Source organism: Salvelinus alpinus, chromosome 17 (assembly GCF_045679555.1).
Source record: "Salvelinus alpinus chromosome 17, SLU_Salpinus.1, whole genome shotgun sequence".
NCBI classification, from domain to species: Eukaryota; Metazoa; Chordata; class Actinopteri; order Salmoniformes; family Salmonidae; genus Salvelinus; species Salvelinus alpinus.
The window spans coordinates 35,721,995-35,748,200 of NC_092102.1; the positions used below are offsets into that span (position 1 = coordinate 35,721,995).

Consider the following 26,206-nt stretch of genomic DNA (forward strand, 5'->3'; position numbering starts at 1 on the left):
ATTTTCCGCCAAGATAGAACTGCTGAAGGGGGCGGAGTTGCAATCTACTACAGAGATAGCCTGCAAAGTTCTGTCTTACTATCCAAGTCTGTACCAAAACAATTCGAGCTTCTACTTCTAAATATTCACCTTTCCAGAAACAAGTCTCTCACCGTTGCCGCTTGCTATAGACCTCCCTCTGCCCCCAGCTGTGCCCTCGATACCATATGTGAATTGATTGCCCCCCATCTACCTTCTGAGCTCGTGCTACTAGGTGACCTAAACTGGGACATGCTTAGCACCCCGGCCAATCCAAGCTTGATGCCCTCAATCTCATACAAATTATCAATGAACCTACCAGGTACCACCCCAAATCCGTAAACACGGGCACCCTCATAGATATCATCCTAACTAACTCGCCCTCCAAACACACCTCTGCCGTTTTCAACCAAAATCTCAGCGATCACTGTCTCATTGCCTGCGTCCATAATGGGTCTGCGACCAAACGACCAACCCTCATCACTGTCAAACGCTCCCTAAAACACTTCTGCGAACAGGCCTTTCTAATCGACCTGGCCGGGGTATCCTGGAATGACATTGACCTCATCCCGTCAGTAGAGGATGCCTGGTTATTCTTTAAAAGTGCCTTCCTCAACATCTTAAATAAGCATGCTCCATTCCAATTTTTTTTAACTAGGAATAGATATAGCCCGTGGCTAGCTTTTTCAAACAGAAATTTGCATCCTGTAGCACAAACTCAAAAAAGTTCTGGGACACTGTAAAGTCTATGGAGAATAAGAGCACCTCCTCCCAGCTGCCCACTGCACTGAGGCTAGGAAACACTGTCATCACTGATAAATCCACAATAATTGGCTACCCCTACCCCGTTCAACAGCCCTGTGCTCCCCACAGCAACTCGCCCAAACCTCCCCCACTTCTCCTTCACCCAAATCCAGATAGCTGATGTTCTGAAAGAGCTGTTCAACCTCTCTTTCGTATCGTCTGAGATTCCCATAGATTGGAAAGCTGCCGTGGTCATCCTCCTCTTCAAAGGGGGAGACACTAGATCCAAACTGCTACAGACCTATATCTATTCTACCCTGCCTTTCTAAGGTCTTTGAAAGCCAAGTTAACAAACAGATTACCGACCATTTTGAATCTCACCGTACCTTCTCCGCTATGCAATCTGGTTTCAGAGCTGGTCATGGGTGCATCTCAGCCACGCTCAAGGTCCTAAATGATATCATAACCGCCATCGATAAGAGACATTACTGGGCAGCCGTATTCATCGACCTGGCTAAGGCTTTCGACTCTGTCAATCACAACATTCTTATTGGCAGACTCAACAGCCTTGGTCTCTCAAGTGATTGCCTCGCTTGGTTCACCAACTACTTCTCCGATAGAGTTCAGTGTGTCAAATCGGAGGGCCTGTTGTCCGGACCTCCGGCAGTCTCTATGGGGGTGCCACAGGGTTCAATTCTCGGGCCGACTCTCTTCTCTGTATACATCAATGATGTCGCTCTCGCTGCTGGTGATTCTCTGATCCACCTCTACGCAGACGACAGCATTCTGTATACCTCTGACATGGTATTTCCGGCGCCGAAAAGAGATGGCCGCCTCGCTTCGCGTTCCTTGGAAAATATGCAGTATTTTGTTTTTTTATGTGTTATTTCTTACATCGGTACCCCAGGTAATCTTAGGTTTCATTACATACAGTCGGGAGGAACTACTGAATATACGATTAACGTCAACTCATCATCGTTCCTACCAGGAATATGACTTTCCCGAAACGGATCCAGTGTTTTGCCTTCCACCCAATACAATGGATCTGATCCCAGCCGGCGACCCTGTGCGACGCCGTAAAAGGGGCAAACGAGGCGGTCTCGTGGTCAGGCTTCGGAGACGGGCACATCGCGCTCCACTCCCTAGCATACTACTCGCCAATGTCCAGTCTCTTGACAATAAGGTTGATGAAATCCGAGCACGGGTAGCATTCCAGAGAGACATCAGGGATTGCAACGTGCTCTGCTTCACGGAAACATGGCTAACTCAAGAGACGCTAACGGAGTCGGTGCAGCCAGCTGGTTTCTTCATGCATCGCGCCGACAGAAACAAACATCTTTCTGGTAAGAAGAGGGGCGGGGGGGTATGCCTTATGATTAACGAGACGTGGTGTGATCATCATAACAACACACAGGAACTCAAGTCATTCTGTTCACCTGATCTAGAACTCCTCACAATCAAATGTCGACCGCATTATCTACCAAGGGAATTCTCTTCAATCATAATCACAGCCGTATATATTCCCCCCCAAGCAGACACATCGATGGCCCTGAACGAACTTTATCTGACTCTTTGTAAACTGGAAACCACACACCCTGAGGCTGCATTCATCGTAGCTGGGGATTTTAACAAGGCTAATCTAAAAACAAAACTCCCTAAATTCTATCAGCATATCGATTGTGCTACCAGGGCTGGAAAAACCCTAGATCATTGTTATACTAATTTCCGCGACGCATATAAGGCCCTCCCCCGCCCCCCTTTCGGAAAAGCTGACCACGACTCCATTTTGTTGATTCCAGCCTACAAACAGAAACTAAAACAACAAGCTCCCGCGCTCAGGTCTGTTCAACGCTGGTCCGACCAATCTGAATCCACGCTTCAAGACTGCTTCGATCACGCGGATTGGAATATGTTCCGCATTGCGTCCAACAACAATATTGACGAATATGCTGATTCGGTGAGCGAGTTCATTAGGAAGTGCATTGACGATGTCGTACCCACAGCAACGATTAAAACATTCCCAAACCAGAAACCGTGGATTGACGGCAGCATTCGCGTGAAACTGAAAGCGTGAACCACTGCTTTTAACCAGGGCAAGGTGACCGGAAGCATGACCGAATACAAACAGTGTAGCTATTCTCTCCGCAAGGCAATCAAACAGGCTAAGTCCCAGTACAGAGACAAAATCGAGTCGCAATTCAACAGCTCAGACACAAGAGGTATGTGGCAGGGTCTACAGTCAATCACGGATTACAAAAAGAAAACCAGCCCCGTCGCGGACCAGGATGTCTTGCTCCCAGACAGGCTAAACAACTTTTTTGCCCGCTTTGAGGACAATACAGTGCCACTGACACGGCCCCCTACCAAAACCTGCGGGCTCTCCTTCACTGCAGCCGAGGTGAGTAAAACATTTAAACGTGTTAACCCTCGCAAGGCTGCAGGCCCAGACGGCATTCCCAGCCGCGTCCTCAGAGCATGCGCAGACCAGCTGGCTGGTGTGTTTACGGACATATTCAATCAATCCTTATCCCAGTCTGCTGTTCCCACATGCTTCAAGAGGGCCACCATTGTTCCTGTTCCCAAGAAAGCTAAGGTAACTGAGCTAAACGACTACCGCCCCGTAGCACTCACTTCCGTCATCATGAAGTGCTTTGAGAGACTAGTCAAGGACCATATCACCTCCACCCTACCGGACACCCTAGACCCACTCCAATTTGCTTACCGACCCAATAGGTCCACAGACGACGCAATCGCAACCACACTGCACACTGCCCTAACCCATCTGGACAAGAGGAATACCCATGTGAGAATGCTGTTCATCGATTACAGCTCAGCATTTAACACCATAGTACCCTCCAAACTCGTCATCAAGCTCGAGACCCTGGGTCTCGACCCCGCCCTGTGCAACTGGGTCCTGGACTTCCTGACGGGCCGCCCCCAGGTGGTGAGGGTAGGTAACAACATCTCCACCCCGCTGATCCTCAACACTGGGGCCCCACAAGGGTGCGTTCTGAGCCCTCTCCTGTACTCCCTGTTCACCCACGACTGCGTGGCCATGCACGCCTCCAACTCAATCATCAAGTTTGCGGATGACACTACAGTGGTAGGCTTGATTACCAACAACGACGAGACGGCCTACAGGGAGGAGGTGAGGGCCCTCGGAGTGTGGTGTCAGGAAAATAACCTCACACTCAACGTCAACAAAACAAAGGAGATGATTGTGGACTTCAGGAAACAGCAGAGGGAGCACCCCCCTATCCACATCGACGGGTCAGTAGTGGAGAAGGTGGAAAGTTTTAAGTTCCTCGGTGTACACATCACGGACAAACTGAATTGGTCCACCCACACAGACAGCGTTGTGAAGAAGGCGCAGCAGCGCCTCTTCAACCTCAGGAGGCTGAAGAAATTCGGCTTGTCACCAAAAGCACTCACAAACTTCTACAGATGCACAATCGAGAGCATCCTGTCGGGCTGTATCACCGCCTGGTACGGCAACTGCTCCGCCCACAACCGTAAGGCTCTCCAGAGGGTAGTGAGGTCTGCAGAACGCACCACCGGGGGCAAACTACCTGCCCTCCAGGACACCTACACCACCCGATGTCACAGGAAGGCCATAAAGATCATCAAGGACAACAACCACCCAAGCCACTGCCTGTTCACCCCGCTATCATCCAGAAGGCGAGGTCAGTACAGGTGCATCAAAGCAGGGACCGAGAGACTGAAAAACAGCTTCTATCTCAAGGCCATCAGACTGTTAAACAGCCACCACTAACATTTAGCGGCCGCTGCCAACATACTGACTCAACTCCAGCCACTTTAAAAATGGGAATTGATGGAAATTATGTAAAAATGTACCACTAGCCACTTTAAACAATGCCACTTAATATAATGTTTACATACCCTACATTACCCATCTCATATGTATATACTGTACTCTATATCATCTACTGCATCTTGCCATCTTTATGTAATACATGTACCACTAGCCACTTTAAACTATGCCACTTTATGTTTACATACCCTACAGTACTCATCTCATATTTATATACCGTACTCTATACCATCTACTGCATCTTGCCATGCCGTTCTGTACCACCACTCATTCATATATCTTTATGTACATATTCTTTATCCCTTTACACTTGTGTGTGTGTATAAGGTAGTAGTTGTGGAATTGTTAGGTTAGATTACTTGTTGGTTATTACTGCATTGTCGGAACTAGAAGCACAAGCATTTCGCTACACTCGCATTAACATCTGCTAACCATGTGTATGTGACTAATAAAATTTGATTTGATTTGATTTGATTTGGCTCTTCGTTGGACACTGTGTTAACTAACCTCCAGATGAGCTTCAACGCCATACAACTCTCCTTCCGTGGCCTCCAACTGCTCTTAAATGTAAGTGAAACTAAACGCATGCTCTTCAACCGATCGCTGCCCGCACCTGCCTTCCCGTCCAGCATCACTACTCTGGACGGCTCTGACTTAGAATATGTGGACAACTACAAATACCTAGGTGTCTGGTTAGACTGTAAACTCTCCTTCCAGACTCACATTAAGCATCTCCAATCCAAAATTAAATCTAGACCGGCTTCCTATACCGCAACAAAGCATCCTTCACTCATGCTGCCAAACATACCTCGTAAAACTGACCATCCTACCGATCCTCGACTTCGGCAATGTCATTTACAAAATAGCCTCCAACACTCTACTCAACAGTCTATCACAGTGCCATCTGTTTTATCACCAAAGCCCCATACACTACCCACCACTGCGACCTGTATGGTCTCGTTGGCTGGCCCTCGCTTCATACTCGTCGCCAAACCCACAGGCTCCAGGTAATCTACAAGTCTCTGCTAGGTAAAGCCCCGCCTTATCTCAGCTCACAGGTCACCATAGCAGCACACGCTCCAGCAGGTATATCTCACTGGTCACCCCCAAAGCCAATTCTTCCTTTGGCCGCCTCTCCTTCCAGTTCTCTGCTGCCAATGACTGGAACGAACTGCAAAAATCTCTGAAGCTGGAGACACTTACCTCCCTCACTAGCTTTAAGCACCAGCTGTCAGAGCAGCTCACAGATCACTGCACCTGTACATAGCTCATCTGTAAATAGCCCATCCAATCTTCCTCATCCCTATACTGTATTTATTTATTTATCTTGCTCCTTTGCACCCCAGTATCTCAACTTGCACATTCATCTTCTGCACATCCTACCATTCCAGTGTTTAATTGTTATACTGTATATTGACAACATGGCCTATTTATTGCCTTACCTCTCTTATCCTACCTTATTTGCACATGCTGTATATAGATTTTTTATACTGTATTATTGATTGTATGTTTGTTTATTCCATGTGTAACTCTGTGTTGTTGTATGTGTCAAACTGCTTTGCTTTATCTTCGCCAGGTCGCAGTTGCAAATGAGAACTTATTCTCAACTAGCCTAACTGGTTAAATAAAGGTGACATATTTTTTTTATAAAGAATACCTTATTATTATCTATCCTGATGCCTAGTCACTTTACCCTGCCTTCATGCACATATCTTCCTCAAATACCTCATAACCTCTGCACATTGATCTGGTACTGGTGCTCCCTGTATATAGCTGCACATTGATCTGGTACTGGTACTCCCTGTATATAGCTGCACATTGATCTGGTACTGGTGCTCCCTGTATATAGCTGCACATTGATCTGGTACTGGTACTCCCTGTATATAGCTCCACATTGATCTGGTACTGGTGCTCCCTGTATATAGCTGCACATTGATCTGGTACTGGTACTCCCTGTATATAGCTGCACATTGATCTGGTACTGGTACTCCCTGTATATAGCTGCACATTGATCTGGTAACGGTGCTCCCTGTATATAGCTCCACACTGATCTGTTATCGGTGCTCCCTGTATATAGCTCCACACTGATCTGGTACTGGTACTCCCTGTATATAGCTGCACATTGATCTGGTACTGGTACTCCCTGTATATAGCTCCACATTCATCTGGTACTGGTACTCCCTGTATATAGCTCCACATTGATCTGGTAACGGTGCTCCCTGTATATAGCTCCACACTGATCTGGTATCGGTGCTCCCTGTATATAGCTGCACATTGATCTGGTACTGGTACTCCCTGTATATAGCTCCACACTGATCTGGTATCGGTGCTCCCTGTATATAGCTCCACATTGATCTGGTACTGGTACTCCCTGTATATAGCTCCACACTGATCTGGTATCGGGGGTGCTCCCTGTATATAGCTCCACACTGATCTGGTACTGGTACTCCCTGTATATAGCTCCACATTGATCTGGTAACGGTGCTCCCTGTATATAGCTCCACACTGATCTGGTATCGGTGCTCCCTGTATATAGCTCCACATTGATCTGGTAACGGTGCTCCCTGTATATAGCTGCACATTGATCTGGTAACGGTGCTCCCTGTATATAGCTGCACATTGATCTGGTACTGGTACTCCCTGTATATAGCTGCACATTGATCTGGTAACGGTGCTCCCTGTATATAGCTGCACATTGATCTGGTAACGGTGCTCCCTGTATATAGCTGCACATTGATCTGGTAACGGTGCTCCCTGTATATAGCTGCACATTGATCTGGTACTGGTACTCCCTGTATATAGCTGCACATTGATCTGGTAACGGTGCTCCCTGTATATAGCTGCACATTGATCTGGTAACGGTGCTCCCTGTATATAGCTCCACATTGATCTGGTATTGGTACTCCCTGTATATAGCTGCACATTGATCTGGTAACGGTGCTCCCTGTATATAGCTCCACATTGATCTGGTACTGGTACTCCCTGTATATAGCTCCACATTGATCTGGTAACGGTACTCCCTGTATATAGCTCCACATTCATCTGGTACTGGTACTCCCTGTATATAGCTGCACATTGATCTGGTAACGGTGCTCCCTGTATATAGCTCCACATTGATCTGGTACTGGTGCTCCCTGTATATAGCTCCACATTGATCTGGTAACGGTGCTCCCTGTATATAGCTGCACATTGATCTGGTACTGGTACTCCCTGTATATAGCTCCACATTCATCTGGTACTGGTACTCCCTGTATATAGCTGCACATTGATCTGGTATCGGTGCTCCCTGTATATAGCTCCACACTGATCTGGTATCGGTGCCCCCTGTATATAGCTCCACACTGATCTGGTATCGGTGCCCCCTATATATAGCTCCACATTGATCTGGTACTGGTACTCCCTGTATATAGCTCCACATTCATCTGGTACTGGTACTCCCTGTATATAGCTCCACACTGATCTGGTATCGGTGCCCCCTGTATATAGCTCCACACTGATCTGGTACTGGTACTCCCTGTATATAGCTGCACATTGATCTGGTATCGGTGCCCCCTGTATATAGCTCCACACTGATCTGGTATCGGTGCTCCCTGTATATAGCTCCACATTGATCTGGTATCGGTGCTCCCTGTATATAGCTCCACATTCATCTGGTAACGGTGCTCCCTGTATATAGCTCCACACTGATCTGGTACTGGTACTCCCTGTATATAGCTCCACATTCATCTGGTATCGGTGCTCCCTGTATATAGCTCCACATTGATCTGGTAACGGTGCTCCCTGTATATAGCTCCACATTGATCTGGTACTGGTACTCCCTGTATATAGCTCCACATTGATCTGGTACTGGTACTCCCTGTATATAGCTCCACATTGATCTGGTAACGGTGCTCCCTGTATATAGCTCCACACTGATCTGGTACTGGTACTCCCTGTATATAGCTCCACATTGATCTGGTACTGGTACTCCCTGTATATAGCTCCACATTGATCTGGTACTGGTACTCCCTGTATATAACTCCACATTCATCTGGTAACGGTGCTCCCTGTATATTGCTCCATTCTTGTGTATTTTATTCCTATTGTGTAACTTAATTTTTCATGTCCTATCATTATTTTTTAAATTGCTGACAGGTGTATAAAATCGAGCACACGGCCATGCAATCTCCATAGACAAACATTGGCAGTAGAATGGCCTTACTGAAAAGCTCAGTGACTTTCAACTTGGCGCCGTCATAGGATGCCACCTTTCCAACAAGTCAGTTCATCAAATTTCTGCACTACTAGAGCTTCCCCGGGCAACTGTAAGTGCAGCTATTGTGAAGTGGAAACATCTAGAAGCAACAACGGCTCGGCCACGAAGTGGTTGGCCACACAAGCTCACAGAACGGGACTGCTGAGTGCTGAAGCGCGTACAAATCGGCTGTCCTCGGTTGCGATTCTCACTACCGAGTTCCAAACTGCCTCTGGAAACAATGTCAGCACAATAACTGTTGTCGGGAGCTTCATGAAATGGGTTTCCATGGCTGAACAGCCACTCACAAGCCTAAGATCACCATGCGCAATGTCAAGCGTTGGCTAGAGTGGTGTAAAGCTCACCACCATTGGACTCTGGAGCAGTGGAAACATGTACTCTGGAGAGATGAATCATGCTTTACCCTCTGGCATTCCGACGGACGAATCTGGGTTTGGCGGATGCTAGGAGGGCGCTACCTGCCTAAATGCATAGTGCCATTCGCAAAGTTTGATGGAGGAATAATGGTCTGGTGCAATTTTTCATGGTTCGGGCTAGGCCCCTTAGAGTGAAGGGAAATCTGAACGCTACAGCATATAATGACATTCTAAACTATTCTGTGCTTCCAACTTCGTGTCAACAGTTTGGGAAATACCCTTTCCTGTTTCAGCATGACAATGCCCCCATGCACAAAGCCAGGTCCATATTGAAATGGTTTGTCGAGATCAGTTTTGAAGAACTTGACTGGCCTTCAGAGCCTTGACCTTAATCCCATCAAACACCTTTGTGATGATTTGGAACACCGACTGCGAGCCAGGCCTAATCGCCCAACATCAGTGCCCGACCTCCCTAGCGCTCTTGTGGCTTAATGGAAGCAAGTCCCCGCAGAAATGTTCCAACATCTAGTGGAAAGCCTTCCCAGAAGAGTGGAGGCTGTTATAGCAGCAAAGGGGGGACCAACTCCATATTAATGCCCATGATTTTGGAATGAGATGTTTGACGAGCACGTGTCCACATACTTCTGGGCATGTAGTGTATATTATACATGCTCTATAAAGTAGACTTCTCCGTTCTCGGTGTAAGCTAAGGTATAGGCCATAGGGTATAGGATTTAGGGTATATTATACGTACTCTATGAAGTAGACTTCTCCGTTCTCTGTGTAGGCCATCTCCCAGTTGCCTGGCAGGGGTCCTAGGGGATCTTCTGGGGAGGCCTGGGGCTGGGCGTGTGTCTGCTGCCCGCTGTCCGAGGTGGAGGCAGCCACGTTGTTCAGACCATAGGACGGAGCGTTCTCACGCGCGGGGTACGGCCGTAGAACACCGCCGCAGCTCTCGTCCTGGTCGCTAGGGTTACCTGTGCACAACAAGGGAGAGGGGAAGAGACTACGAACTAAGGATCCTGGGAAAGTAAGGAGCACGACAACACAGAACAAAACAGAGAGAGGAGGTTTATGTTTCCTGCAGCAACAGGAATGTGGGAATCTAAGGGTGGAATGATAAGACAATTTATGCTAAGAGTACTGTGTACAATATAGGACTACTAAAACCAACAACAACAAAAATATATACTATGGTTCACGACTGCTAAACATTTTTCCTTTCTTAACTTTCTCTCCCTCCCTCTGTAAACTGCTAGTGTATATTATATACTATATATTATATATTATATACTGTAAACTGCCTGCTAAAAGGAATGGTGCCCAATGACTATAATGAACATGCAGTCAGCCTCTATTTCTCTTAAACCCCCCTCTATCTTGCCCTCCCTGACTTCGTCCTCCCTCTCTCACTTCCGTGAGCCTTTCAGGGGTGATCAAACGCTAATTCACCACTCTGACAGACTGGCAGGACACACAGAGTGAGCATAGAAGGAGAAGAAAACTCCATCTAGGAACTGACTGACTGTCTCTCAAACTCTCCAGTCCGGGCTAACACATTAACATAAGTGATATTTACAATTCAGTCAGACATCATGTCTAAAAAACGATTCACAAAGTGTTATTATCATGTACTTAAAAAGAGAGTGAGAGAGAGAGAGAGAGAGAGAGAGAGAAAGAGAGTGAGAGAGAGAAAGAGAAAGAGAGAGAGAAAGAGAGTGAGAGAGAGTGAGAGAGAAAGAGAGTGAGAGAAAGGGTGAGAGAGAGTGAGAGAGCGAGAAAGAGAGTGAGAGAGAGTGAAAGATGGGGAGAGAGAGAGAGAGAACAAGAGAAAGAGAGAGACACCCAGCAACACAGGGCAGAAGAGTGGAGAGCACAAACGCAGATACACACTCTCCCTCACACATGCTCTTTCAAACATGTGCATAGAAATGAGCACACACACAACTCACCCACACCCCAAATACACACATCCCCCATTGAACAGCCACCTGGTTTGGTAGTGGTAGTCTATGTGTAACTGTCTGACGGCATGTAAAATGACATACCTGTAAAACTGTTGTTCATTTCTGTGGCCTGGTCGTCATCTTCGTAGTCAGCAGGTACTACTTGGGCGTTTTGCATGTCATTGTAGGACTTGGTGCGCTTGGGAGTGGACTGCTGGGAGCCGTCGAGGAGCACAGCATCACTGAGAATCACTGTCCCAACCACGGGCTGCCTCGGCGGCTTAGGCGTCCCATAATAGTTACCTAGGCAACAACAGGGACATTAGCATGCCTGAGAAAAAGATGGAGGGAGAAGGAGAGAGAGAGGGAGAGAGGGAGAAGAAGAGAGGGAGGGAGAGAGGGAGGGGGAGATAGGAAGTGGTAGGGGCATGGGTAGGGAGGGAGGGAGGGAGGGAGGGAGGGAGGGAGGGAGGGAGGGAGGGAGGGAGGGAGGGAGGGAGGGAGGGAGGGAGGGAGGGAGGGAGGGAGGGAGAAGGAGAGTGGGAGAGAGAAGGAAGAGGGAGGGAGGGAGGAGGGCGTGAGACAGAGAGAAGGGGATGAGAGAGGGAGTGGGAGGGAGAGAGAGAGGGAGTGGATGGAGGGAGGGAGAGAGAGAGAGAGAGAGAGAGAGAGAGGGGGAGGGAGGGAGGGAGGGAGAGGGAGAGAGGGAGGGAGGGAGGGAGGGAGGGAGGGAGGGAGGGAGGGAGGGAGGGAGGGAGGGAGGGAGGGAGGGAGGGAGGGAGAGAGAGAGAGTGAGGGGGAGGGAGGGAGGGGAGGGAGAGAGGGAGGGGAGGGGGAAGGAGAGAGGAAGGGAGAGAGAGAGCACCCGGCCTCTCCCTACTAGAATCTGAAGTAAAATGTTTACTATTTGCTGATGATCTGGTGCTTCTGTCCCCAACCAAGTAGGGCCTACAGTAGCACTTAGATCTTCTGCACAGATTCTGACAGACCTGGGCCCTGACAGACCTGGGCCCTGACAGTAAGACAAAATATAATGGTGTTACAAAATAGGTCTAGTTGTCAGGACCACAAATACAAATTCCATCTAGACACCGTTGCCTTAGAGCACATTAAAACATGTACATCAGCGCGACAGGTAACTTCCACAAAGCTGTGAACGATCTGAGAGACAAGGCAAGTAAGGCCTATGCCATCAAAAGTAACATAAAATTAAAAATACTTGAATCAGTCATAGAACCCATTGCCCTTTATGGTTGTGAGGTCTGGGGTCCGCTCACCAACCAAGAATTCACAAAATGTGACAAACACCAAATTGAGACTCTGCATGCAGAATTCTGCAAAAATATCCTCTGTGTACAATGTCAAACAGCAAATAATGCATGCAGAGCAGAATTAGGCAGACACCCGCTAATTATCAAAATCCAGAAAAGAGCCATTAAATTCTACAACCACCTAAAAGGAAGCGATTCCCAAACCTTCCATAACAAAGCCATCACCTACACCTACAGAGACAAGCATATCCCTGCACCCGCAATAACATCTGCTAAATATGTGTATGTGAACAATAAAATTTGATATGAACCTGGAGAAGAGTCCCCTAAGCAAGCTGGTCCTGGGACTCTGTTCACAAACACAAACAGACCCCACCGAACCACAGGACAGCACAATTAGACCCAACCAAATCATGAGAAAACAAAAAGATAAATTACACATTGGAAAAAAACTGAGCAAACTGGAATGCTAAACAGAGAGTCCTTAGTGGCATAATACCTGACCACTGTGACTGACCCAAAATTAAGGAACGCTTCACTATGTACAGAATCATTGAGCATAGCCTTACTATTGAGAAAGGCTGCCGTAGGCAAACCTGGCTCTCAAGAGAAGACAGGCTATGTGCACACTGCCCACAAAATGAGGTGGAAACTGAGCTGCACTTCCTGACCTCCTGCCAAATGTATGACCATATCAGAGACACATATTTCCCTCAGATTACACAGATCCACAAAGAATTTGAAAACAAATCCAATTTTGATTAACTCCCATATCTACTGGGTGAAATACCACAGTGTGACATCACAGCAGCAAGATGTGTGACCTGTTGCCACAAGAAAAAGGCAACCAGTGAAGAACAAACACCATTATAAATACAACCTATATTTATTTTCCCTTTTGTACCTTTTGTAATTTTCTCTTTTGTAACTATTTGCTCATCGTTACAACACTGTATATAGACATAATGACATTTGACATTACTATTGTTTATTTCACTTTTGTATATTATCTATTTTACTTGCCCCTTAAATTGAATTGAAATTGAGAGAGGGAGGGAGAGAGGGAGGGAGAGAGAGAGTGAGGGGGAGGGAGGGAGAGAGGGAGAGTAGGAGGGAGAAGGAGAGAAGGAGGGGGAGGGAGCGAGAGATAGAACACAGGGAGATAGAGGACAGAGAGATAGAGGACAGAGAGATAGAGGACAGAGAGGTAGAGGACAGAGAGGTAGAGGACAGAGAGATAGAGGACAGAGAGGTAGAAGACAGAGAGATAGAGGACAGAGAGGTAGAGGACAGAGAGGTAGAGGACAGAGAGGTAGAGGACAGAGAGGTAGAGGACAGAGAGGTAGAGGACAGAGAGGTAGAGGACAGAGAGGTAGAGGACAGAGAGGTAGAGGACAGAGAGATAGAGGACAGAGAGATACAGGACAGAGAGATACAGGACAGAGAGGTAGAGGACAGAGAGGTAGAGGACAGAGAGGTAGAGGACAGAGAGGTAGAGGACAGAGAGATAGCCGGAAGGGGGTCTATAAAATCTCAATGTGGTGGAAAGAGAGACAATGGCAGAGCACAATGAGTCCTGAAATGGTGGAAATAAGCAGCTGCAGGAAAAGCAGGCTTTTTTCCCTAGCCAGTGTTGTTATGGACTGAGAGGGAGCAGAGAGCATACAAACATAATACAATGGGCCGGCTCAGAGAAACTTGACCTTGTTAAAGTATACATTCAAATGACTGGCTTATCACTGGTCAGTACCAGGTCTGTTGCTTAAGTTTATTTCCTGTAAATCCCACTGATAAGCAAATACCATCCACAATGCAATGCAAGAGATAGCGACACATGCTCAAAACCACATTCTAAATGTATGTCATTATCTACAATTGATGAACTGTAAATCCTGATCTTTAAAAATCATCCTGAAAATAGATTTTAAAAGTCTCGCCACAATTCCTGGAAAGACAAAATGTTGGGCATGAGAATTGGACTCATATCTCAATGCAACTGCATGTCATTGAGACCTGCTGTACGTAGGTCTGCCTCACATTTGTATTTGGAAGGTATCCGGCTCCTGTGGACAGGTATTTGACACTGTCTGCGGGGGAGGGAGAAAGGAGCCAAACACACAATAGTACAGGTGGCAAGGAGATTAACACTACACACACACACACACACACACACACACACACACAAACACACACACACACACACAGGTGGATTGTAGTTTCTGTCAGGACAGAAGACTTATCACTGTGGTACACTGTACTAATCTAGGTAAGGATACCCTTGTGATCTGTTTGTATGTGTAAGTTTTGTATTGTATATTTTTTTATAAATGATAATAATAAAAATAAATATTATCAGGTCAGAAATCCTAAATACAATCTTACAAAAAAGAGAAAGATTATCTTCTGCACTCCTACAGTCTACCATATCATCATCATCATCATCATCATCATCCTCCTCACCAGCATCACTAAAACCAACACCACCAGCATCATCCTCATCACCAGCATCACTAAAACCAACCAGCATCATCCTCATCATCACCAGCATCACTAAAACCAACATCACTAAAACCAACATCCCCAGCATCTTCATCCTCACCTTCATACGTTCCTATTTCCAGTAGTGTTCCACTCTGCTCAAGGTTCAGGAAGTCCTCTACGGACAGGAAGTTGTAATCAACCCCGGACACCTCCCCGTCTCGAGGGGGGCGTGTCGTACCTGGAGAGAGAGGAAACCAAGGTTATTATCAGCATTACTACCAACCACCCTGACCGATGACCAGGGAGAAGTTTTCTAGGTGCTTCTCAGTGGCAGTTACATTTGCCAAAACCTACTCAACCTACTAATTAACAGATACAAACATTAGGGCCTCTCTGTAGGCGGAAACAAAGATTGAGGAGGTGGAAGTAGCCAGTAATCTACAGTATAATCAGTATTCACACACAGCTAGCTATGTAGCTAGCTAGTATTCACACACAGCTAGCTATGAGCTAGTATTCACCCACAGCTAGCTATGTAGCTAGTATTCACACACAGCTAGCTATGTAGCTAGCTAGTATTCACACACAGCTAGCTATGTAGCTAGCTAGTATTCACACAGAGCTAGCTATGAGCTAGTATTCACACACAGCTAGCTATGTAGCTAGCTAGTATTCACACACAGCTAGCTATGAGCTAGTATTCACACACAGCTAGCTATGTAGCTAGCTAGTATTCACACACAGCTAGCTATGAGCTAGTATTCACACACAGCTAGCTATGTAGCTAGCTAGTATTCACACACAGCTAGCTATGAGCTAGTATTCACACACAGCTAGCTATGTAGCTAGCTAGTATTCACACACAGCTAGCTATGAGCTAGTATTCACACACAGCTAGCTATGTAGCTAGCTAGTATTCACACACAGCTAGCTATGTAGCTAGCTAGCATACACACAGCTAGCCATGTAGCTAGCTAGTATACACACACAGCTAGCTATGTAGCTAGCTAGTATACACATATAGCTAGCTAGTATTTGTAAGCAAAAAGCATATAACACCGGATCCGGAAGTTCAAACGTCGTCGCTAGATAGAGTCAAAAAGAGTGCCTCGCCCCCTCTTGCTTGGTGGCCTATTCTGGTTCCCCAGGACCCTGGTGGATTTACACTACACTAGGGGGACTTCCTCTCTGGGTGGAACACAATGACGATGTGGACAAAAGTGTGCGCTGCCCCCCCCCCCCCCCCCAAAAAAAAACATACTCCGCCCTTGCACATGCATGCACATCGATCGACAGTGTGAGGCTTGTAGCCACCATAAGGCCTGAGGGAGGACAAGACGGAGGAACAGGTCCACACAAACTGGAGGTGTGGGAGCTGAAAGTGACAGGGTGCAATTTCGGTCACTGCTCTCTTTGAGGCTGCAGTGAACAGAGAAGGTGGACTTGGACATGATGTGAGGAGACAGGACATTAAGAAAGTCTCACACACCCCTACCTCACTCTGCTAGTGGTGGCAAACCACAGGCTTTAAAACAGCAGGCTTTAAACGCAACGCCAGAGATGAATGAGTAACCCCCCCTTTTTTTCCCTTAATCTGTTTATTATTTTCCAATAAGAAAAGCCAGAGATACAGACATTAACATTGACTCAGAGGAACTGACACTATCGCTTGGCTATTTATTTTCCTTTCTGGCACTGTGATCATACACTATGGCTCAAAAGACCCCCTGTGGTCGTTTTCATTAAAAACATTTGTCTTCATGGTCTACCTGAACCACATATTTGTCTCTACCTGCATCACCATGAAGAACATTGGGACTTTCTAACTATGACTGTAATAGGAAATGATTTGAGTCATTCCTCTCCTGTATTTACTGTAACTAAGTACTGATGTTCTACCTTTGACCTGTTTAACTGCCACTATCAAACATCTGTCAGTGTTGAATGTTACCGTTAAAGTTAGAGGCCAGACTGAGCCGAGGACACACTGATAATGGATCTTTGATGCTGTGTGATTCTGTTGTGTCTTCCTCTCAGCCTGGTGTTTACAGAACGTGGTACTGTCGAATTAGAATATAAAGGGCCTGTCTCCACGAGGCCCGCTAGCCCGCTTGATCGAGTAGATCACGCAAAGCTCCTGCAACATCTGTCTGACATTGAACTCTGTCCAAGGTTTCTAGCCTGGTACCACAGCTAAACCAGGGGAAGAAGACAGAAGGTGATGGTTTCTAGCCTGGTACCACAGCTAAACCAGGGGAAGAAGACAGGGGGTGATGGTTTCTAGCCTGGTTCCACAGCTAAACCAGGGGAAGAAGGCAGAGGGTGATGGTTTCTAGCCTGGTACCACAGCTAAACCAGGGGAAGAAGACAAGGGGTGATGGTTTCTAGCCTGGTTCCACAGCTAAACCAGGGGAAGAAGGCAGAGGGTGATGGTTTCTAGCCTGGTTCCACAGGTACACCAGGGGAAGAAGGCAGAGGGTGATGGTTTCTAGCCTGGTTCCACAGCTAAACCAGGGGAAGAAGACAGAAGGTGATGGTTACTAGCCTGGTTCCACAGCTAAACCAGGGGAAGAAGACAGGGGGTGATGGTTTCTAGCCTGGTTCCACAGCTAAACCAGGGGAAGAAGACAGGGGGTGATGGTTTCTAGCCTGGTTCCACAGCTAAACCAGGGGAAGAAGGCAGAGGGTGATGGTTTCTAGCCTGGTTCCACAGCTAAACCAGGGGAAGAAGACAGGGGGTGATGGTTTCTAGCCTGGTTCCACAGCTAAACCAGGGGAAGAAGACAGGGGGTGATGGTTTCTAGCCTGGTTCCATAGCTAAACCAGGGGAAGAAGGCAGAGGGTGATGGTTTCTAGCCTGGTTCCACAGCTAAACCAGGGGAAGAAGACAGGGGGTGATGGTTTCTAGCCTGGTTCCACAGCTAAACCAGGGGAAGAAGACAGGGGGTGATGGTTTCTAGCCTGGTTCCACAGCTAAACCAGGGGAAGAAGACAGGGGGTGATGGTTTCTAGCCTGGTTCCACAGCTAAACCAGGGGAAGAAGACAGGGGGTGATGGTTTCTAGCCTGGTTCCATAGCTAAACCAGGGGAAGAAGGCAGAGGGTGATGGTTTCTAGCCTGGTTCCACAGCTAAACCAGGGGAAGAAGGCAGAGGGTGATGGCAAATGGCACATTGAGCCCTTGGTCAGAGGTCAACTCTAGTGTGCCACAAGGTGGTGTGGTTTCAACATATCTGTTTCTCCTTCACATGTCCACCCGACAAGTTGTGTTCAGTGACACTCTGGACGATGTAGGGCTGTCCCGAGCCATACCTTTAACCAGCAACCAAGAGGACACTTGGAGGCGAAGCAGCTGGAAGAGTGGGCCACATCCAACAACATGCTCCTGAATGGGAAAAAGTCTGTGGAGGAAATGTGGATATGCTTTTCTAGAGATCATCCACAACCTGCACCACTAATCCTAGGAGGACAGGAAGTACCAGTGGTAAAAACAACTAAGTATCTTGGTTTTCATCTAGACCCTCAGTGGTGACACAGATGTGGAGCAGTCAGTGAGGAAGGCCTCAAAACACCTGCACATTGACTGTTCTTGCCAGAAATGGCCTACCCACTGACGGTCTGGTCACAGTCTATACTACACTTGTCAGATCTTGTCTGGAATACGGTAGAGTCCTGTTATTTGGATGCAATAAAAAGCAACTAGACAGGGTACAGAGGAGGGCCTTGAGAATCATCTCCAGAGGTGGAGCAGTCCAACCACAGCTCCCCTCACTGCAGAGCAGTCCAACCACAGCTCCCCTCACTGCAGAGCAGTCCAACCACAGCTCCCCTCACTGCAGAGCAGTCCAACCACAGCTCCCCTCACTGCACAGCGGTCCAACCACAGCTCCACTCACTGCAGAGCAGTCCAACCACAGCTCCCCTCACTGCAGAGTAGGGGAGAGCCGGCTGCAGTGCAACTGGTAAAGGACATGCACACTCTTGACCATTCACTGAATGACCTGCTCCCTCCAAAAAGAGGTAACTGCACCACCAGGCTCCTGTGAAACAGCCATGAATTGTCCTGTATAACTGCCCTGTGTAACTGTCCTGTGTAACTGTCCTGTGTAACTGTCCTGTGTAACTGTCCTGTGTAACTGTCCTGTGTAACTGCCCTGTGTAACTGTCCTGTGTAACTGTCCTGTATAACTGTCCTGTGTAACTGCCTGTATAATTGCCCTGTGTAACTGTCCTGTGTAACTGTCCTGTGTAACTGCCCTGTGTAACTGTCCTGTATAACTGTCCTGTATAACTGCCCTGTATAACTGCCCTGTGTAACTGTCCTGTATGACTGCCCTGTATAACTGTCCTGTATAACTGTCCTGTATAACTGTCCTGTGTAACTGCCTGTATAACTGCCCTGTATAACTGCCATGTGTAACTGCCCTGTGTAACTGTCCTGTATAACTGTCCTGTATAACTGTCATGTGTAACTGTCCTGTGTAACTGTCCTGTGTAACTGTCCTGTGTAACTGCCCTGTGTAACTGTCCTGTATAACTGTCCTGTATAACTGTCCTGTATAACTGTCCTGTATAACTGTCCTTTGTAACTGCCTGTATAACTGTCCTGTGTAACTGCCCTGTGTAACTGCCCTGTATAACTGTCCTGTGTAACTGCCTGTATAACTGTCCTGTGTAACTGCCCTGTGTAACTGCCCTGTGTAACTGTCCTGTGTAACTGCCCTGTGTAACTGTCCTGTATAACTCCCCTGTATAACTGCCCTGTGTAACTGCCCTGTGTAACTGACCTGTGTAACTGTCCTGTGTAACTGTCCTGTGTAACTGTCCTTTGTAACTGCCCTGTATAACTGTCCTGTGCAACTGCCTGTATAACTGTCCTGTGTAACTGCCCTGTGTAACTGTCCTGTGTAACTGCCCTGTGTAACTGTCCTGTGCAACTGCCCTGTGTAACTGTCCTGTGTAACTGTCCTGTGTAACTGTCCTGTGTAACTGCCCTGTATAACTGCCCTGTGTAACTGCCTGTATAACTGTCCTGTGTAACTGCCCTGTGTAACTGTCCTGTGTAACTGCCCTGTGTAACTGTCCTGTGTAACTGCCCTGTGTAACTGTCATGTGTAACTGTCCTGTGTAACTGCCCTGTATAACTGTCCTGTGTAACTGCCTGTATAACTGTCCTGTGTAACTGCCCTGTGTAACTGTCCTGTGTAACTGCCCTGTATAACTGTCCTGTGTAACTGCCCTGTGTAACTGCCCTGTGTAACTGCCCTGTATAACCGTCCTGTGTAACTGCCCTGTATAATTGCCCTGTGTAACTGCCCTGTATAACCGTCCTGTATAACCGCCCTGTGTAACTGCCCTGTGTAACTGCCCTGTATAACTGCCCTGTATAACTGCCCTGTGTAACTGCCCTGTGTAACTGCCCTGTGTAACTGCCCTGTATAACTGCCCTGTATAACTGCCCTGTATAACTGCCCTGTATAACTGCCCTGTATAACTGTCCTGTGTAACTGTCCTGTGTAACTGCCCTGTGTAACTGCCCTGTGTAACTGTCCTGTATAACTGCCCTGTGTAACTGTCCTGTGTAACTGCCCTGTATAACTGCCCTGTATAACTGCCCTGTATAACTGTCCTGTGTAACTGCCCTGTATAACTGCCCTGTATAACTGCCCTGTATAACTGCCCTGTGTAACTGCCCTGTATAACTGTCCTGTGTAACTGTCCTGTATAACTGCCCTGTATAACTGTCCTGTATAACTGCCCTGTATAACTGCCCTGTATAACTGCCCTGTATAAATGTCCTGTATAACTGTCCTGTATAACTGCCCTGTATAACTGCCCTGTATAACTGTCCTGTATAACTGCTCTGTGTAACTGTCCTGTATAATTGCCCTGTGTAACTGTCCTGTATAACTGTCCTGTGTAACTGCCCTGTGTAACTGTCCTGTATAACTGTCCTGTGTAACTGTCCTGTGTAACTGTCCTGTGTAACTGTCCTGTGTAACTGTCCTGTGTAACTGCCCTGTGTAACTGTCCTGTGTAACTGTCCTGTATAACTGTCCTGTGTAACTGCCTGTATAATTGCCCTGTGTAACTGTCCTGTGTAACTGTCCTGTGTAACTGCCCTGTGTAACTGTCCTGTATAACTGTCCTGTATAACTGCCCTGTATAACTGCCCTGTGTAACTGTCCTGTATGACTGCCCTGTATAACTGTCCTGTATAACTGTCCTGTATAACTGTCCTGTGTAACTGCCTGTATAACTGCCCTGTATAACTGCCATGTGTAACTGCCCTGTGTAACTGTCCTGTATAACTGTCCTGTATAACTGTCATGTGTAACTGTCCTGTGTAACTGTCCTGTGTAACTGTCCTGTGTAACTGCCCTGTGTAACTGTCCTGTATAACTGTCCTGTATAACTGTCCTGTATAACTGTCCTGTATAACTGTCCTTTGTAACTGCCTGTATAACTGTCCTGTGTAACTGCCCTGTGTAACTGCCCTGTATAACTGTCCTGTGTAACTGCCTGTATAACTGTCCTGTGTAACTGCCCTGTGTAACTGCCCTGTGTAACTGTCCTGTGTAACTGCCCTGTGTAACTGTCCTGTATAACTCCCCTGTATAACTGCCCTGTGTAACTGCCCTGTGTAACTGACCTGTGTAACTGTCCTGTGTAACTGTCCTGTGTAACTGTCCTTTGTAACTGCCCTGTATAACTGTCCTGTGCAACTGCCTGTATAACTGTCCTGTGTAACTGCCCTGTGTAACTGTCCTGTGTAACTGCCCTGTGTAACTGTCCTGTGTAACTGCCCTGTGTAACTGTCCTGTGTAACTGTCCTGTGTAACTGTCCTGTGTAACTGCCCTGTATAACTGCCCTGTGTAACTGCCTGTATAACTGTCCTGTGTAACTGCCCTGTGTAACTGTCCTGTGTAACTGCCCTGTGTAACTGTCCTGTGTAACTGCCCTGTGTAACTGTCATGTGTAACTGTCCTGTGTAACTGCCCTGTATAACTGTCCTGTGTAACTGCCTGTATAACTGTCCTGTGTAACTGCCCTGTGTAACTGTCCTGTGTAACTGCCCTGTATAACTGTCCTGTGTAACTGCCCTGTGTAACTGCCCTGTATAACCGTCCTGTGTAACTGCCCTGTATAATTGCCCTGTGTAACTGCCCTGTATAACCGTCCTGTATAACCGCCCTGTGTAACTGCCCTGTGTAACTGCCCTGTATAACTGCCCTGTATAACTGCCCTGTGTAACTGCCCTGTGTAACTGCCCTGTGTAACTGCCCTGTATAACTGCCCTGTATAACTGCCCTGTATAACTGCCCTGTATAACTGCCCTGTATAACTGTCCTGTGTAACTGTCCTGTGTAACTGCCTTGTGTAACTGCCCTGTGTAACTGTCCTGTATAACTGCCCTGTGTAACTGTCCTGTATAACTGCCCTGTATAACTGTCCTGTATAACTGTCCTGTGTAACTGCCCTGTATAACTGCCCTGTATAACTGCCCTGTATAACTGTCCTGTGTAACTGCCCTGTATAACTGCCCTGTATAACTGCCCTGTATAACTGCCCTGTGTAACTGCCCTGTATAACTGTCCTGTGTAACTGTCCTGTATAACTGCCCTGTATAACTGTCCTGTATAACTGCCCTGTATAACTGCCCTGTATAACTGCCCTGTATAAATGTCCTGTATAACTGTCCTGTATAACTGCCCTGTATAACTGCCCTGTATAACTGTCCTGTATAACTGCTCTGTGTAACTGTCCTGTATAATTGCCCTGTGTAACTGTCCTGTATAACTGTCCTGTGTAACTGCCCTGTGTAACTGTCCTGTATAACTGTCCTGTATAACTGTCCTGTGTAACTGTCCTGTGTAACTGTCCTGTATAACTGTCCTGTATAACTGTCCTGTGTAACTGTCCTGTGTAACTGTCCTGTATAACTGTCCTGTATAACTGTCCTGTGTAACTGTCCTGTGTAACTGTCCTGTATAGCTGTCCTGTATAACTGCCCTGTATAACTGTCCTGTGTAACTGTCCTGTGTAACTGTCCTGTGTAACTGTCCTGTGTAACTGCCCTGTATAACTGCCCTGTATAACTGTCCTGTGTAACTGCCCTGTGTAACTGCCCTGTGTGACTGCCCTGTATGACTGCCCTGTGTAACTGCCCTGTATAACTGCCCTGTATAACTGTCCCGTGTAACTGCCCTGTGTAACTGTCCTGTGTAACCGTCCTGTGTAACTGCCCTGTATAACTGTCCTGTATAACTGTCCTGTGTAACTGCCCTGTGTAACTGCCCTGTATGACTGCCCTGTATAACTGTCCTGTGTAACTGCCCTGTATAACTGCCCTGTATAACTGACCTGTGTAACTGCCATGTGTAACTGTCCTGTGTAACTGCCCTGTGTAACTGCCCTGTATGACTGCCCTGTATAACTGTCCTGTATAACTGCGTGTACGAACCGCCTGTGAAACGCCACTTTACCCACTGCTGTCAGACTGTATAATAAGTCTCGCTCTTAAATGGTTTTACCAAAAATGTTATTTTTTACAATCACATTTTAACATTTCAATTTTCATCATGAAAATGTCCTGTAATGATTCAAGTGTTCTGTATTCTATTCATGTCACGTAGTATGTGTTATGGATTTTAAATTTGTGTTTTGCAATTATTAATAATGTAAATTCTGCATTTTTTCAGTTTTATCTGTAAGCAAGAATAATTCAACTCAAATTAGACATTTTCTCTCTTTCTGTGCAGGAGGTGTCTCCCTGAAAATCTCCTTTACAATGTCGTTACACATAATGGTCTGACAAAAACACAACAACTGTGTGGGCTATTCAGAGGAGATGACTTTCTACTACATCTGGTCAATTCATTTTACCCTTCCGGCCTGCACCTTTAAAGTTAGCACCGTTCTCAATATCAACCATCTGGCCATATTTACAATTAACAGGTTGGCTAATGTCAAAATGTTAACAGCTATGATATGCTAGCTAACCAGAGTCAGTCTCTTGGTTAATGATTAGTGAACTGGAGTTCTCTCTATCTGAGAGTTGTTTTGTACAAAAGAGCCCACAGATCATTACAACGGCAGGGAGCTCACACACACACACACACACACACACACACACACACACACACACACACACACACACACACACACACACACACACACACACACACACACACACACACACACACACACACACACAGAGAGAGCCTCAGTATAATTACAGTGGAAGGGAGTTGTCAGAAGACAACAGAGACAGGGGTCATTGTGTTCCTCTCTTTACAGAGGCAAAGCCATCACACACCTGGCAGATGGTTGACGGAAGTCCTAACTCATCTGTGAGTACGACAGTCATGACACACTCTCACACACAGTCAGGGAGGCAGGCACGCACACACAGCTTGGTAAGAGTTCAAAGTTGTCGTCCAGAACCAAAGCCGCACTGTGTTTACTTCCTGTAAGATTCAGGGGCTCTTCTCTTCTTCTCTCTCTTTTAGGCCGGCAGGCTGCCTAGTGGTTAGAACGTTGGGCCAGTTACCGAAAGGTTGCTGTATCGAATCCTCGAGCTGACAAGGTAAAAATCTGTCATTCTGCCAGGCAGTTAACTCACTGTTCAATGGTAGGCCGTCATTGTAATTAAGAATTTGTTCTTAACTGACTTGCCTAGTTAAATAAAGGTAAAAAAATCTCAGTGGCCTTCTAGATGACAGAGACAATAATGGTTTCATACTCCCAACCAAATAGCCATACAATACCCTACGATGAATCACCTACTTGGAAAATGTACTGGGATTATACTGCTTCTCTGCTCTGTATGCATCACAGACACTATGGAGGGAAAATACAGTTTGTTGGGAGTTTGAGTCATCGTTGTTGACGTACAAAGTCCCTTGGTGATATATATATGTCTGTGTCACAATGTGTTCTAATCTCTACTGTAGAGGGAGTGGAGGAGTTGTTTGTCCCTGGTAGTATCCCTACACTGGGGGTATCTGATGGGGTGACTAATGCAGGTGTGCTGATTGAGCTTTTCCTCTATGTGATTCTGTAACAATAATCAATTGGTCCAAACCAATGTTTTTCACTTAAACCCCTCCCAGTCGAAGTTCTGCTACAGGAAGGATGCTCTAAATATAGAGTTAAGGGCACAAACCTCTCTCTTTTCAAAGCAGTCAAATATCTGTGTTCATTCTTTTTTTTAGAAAGGCTAAAAATGCTTCGTCATCACTGTCAGCTTAAAAACCATAAAACCTTTTTCAAAATGGGAGTTACAAGTTCCTTTTTAAATTCAAACCCTAATGTCAGTAGAGCTCTCATTTGCAGAGTGAACCACTGGAATTAGATGACATAATGGATTCTTCAGGCAGACAGACAGACAAGCAGGCAGACAAGCAGGCAGCAGGCAGACAAGCAGGTAAGCAGGCACGCAGACAAGCAGGCAGGCAAGCAGGCAGACAAGCAGGCAGCAGGCAGACAGCAGGCAGGCAGCAGGCAAGCAGCAGGCAGACAAGCAGGCAGACAAGCAGGCAGACAAGTAGGCAAGCAGCAGGCAGGTAGGCAGGAGGCAGACAGGCAGGCAGCAGACAGGCAGGCAGCAGACAACAGGAAGACAAAAGGCTCAGTGAGGAAAGGCTTGGCCTCATTACTATCTATGTCCCTCCTTTCTATTCTCTGAAACGACAAGAACAATGACTGGGACTAACTCAGGCTTGGCCCCAGCACTAATCAACTTCCCAAGCCACTCAGCATCAATGGAATGATTATTTGTCAAGTCGTGAAAAGTTCCAGTTTCTTGTATGGAAAGGAAACGGAGTATACAGCATACATAACCATTTCAGCAGAGACTATTAATCAGGAATATCTATACTAATGGTCATTTGTTCCTAAATACAGTAAGATAAACTAAACTAAATACAGTAAGATAAACTAAACTAAATACAGTAAGATAAACTAAACTAAATACAGTAAGATAAACTAAACTAAATACAGTAAGATAAACTAAGTAGGATCCAGTGAATGGTCTATCACTACTGTTTTCAGCCTAACCTCCTCTTACAGTAATAGGGGGTAAATTATCCCTTTAACTCAAGGTTCTCAAACTCGGTCCTGTGTACCCCATTTTGGGTTTTGTCCTAGCAGTACACAGTTGATTAAAAAAATCTACAAAACGTCAAGCTTTGATTATTTGAATCAGCTTTGTAGTGTTAGGACAAAAAAGGAGTTTGGGAAACGCTGCTTAACTGTTTGAACAACAGTAACTACTGAGGGTAATTATTAATGACCCCTGA

The 26,206-nt window shown here is 46.5% G+C and overlaps 1 protein-coding gene across 14 annotated transcripts in view; it reads right to left on the reverse strand.

The window, feature by feature from the left end:
• The window catches only part of LOC139542852 (membrane-associated guanylate kinase, WW and PDZ domain-containing protein 1-like), a 224,618-nt gene that overhangs the window by 54,983 nt on the left and 143,429 nt on the right, over window positions 1-26,206 (reverse strand). For 11 of the 14 annotated variants that reach the window (XM_071348768.1, XM_071348771.1, XM_071348772.1 and 8 more), the window contains 3 exons: window positions 15,022-15,141; window positions 11,254-11,454; window positions 9,960-10,227 (listed from right to left, as the gene is read on the reverse strand). In XM_071348768.1, coding sequence (XP_071204869.1) covers window positions 9,960-10,227; window positions 11,254-11,454; window positions 15,022-15,141 — 589 coding nt within the window. The remainder of the gene's footprint in view (window positions 1-9,959; window positions 10,228-11,253; window positions 11,455-15,021; window positions 15,142-26,206) is intronic. The other 3 variants (XM_071348775.1, XM_071348774.1, XM_071348773.1) reach the window with 1 other exon arrangement.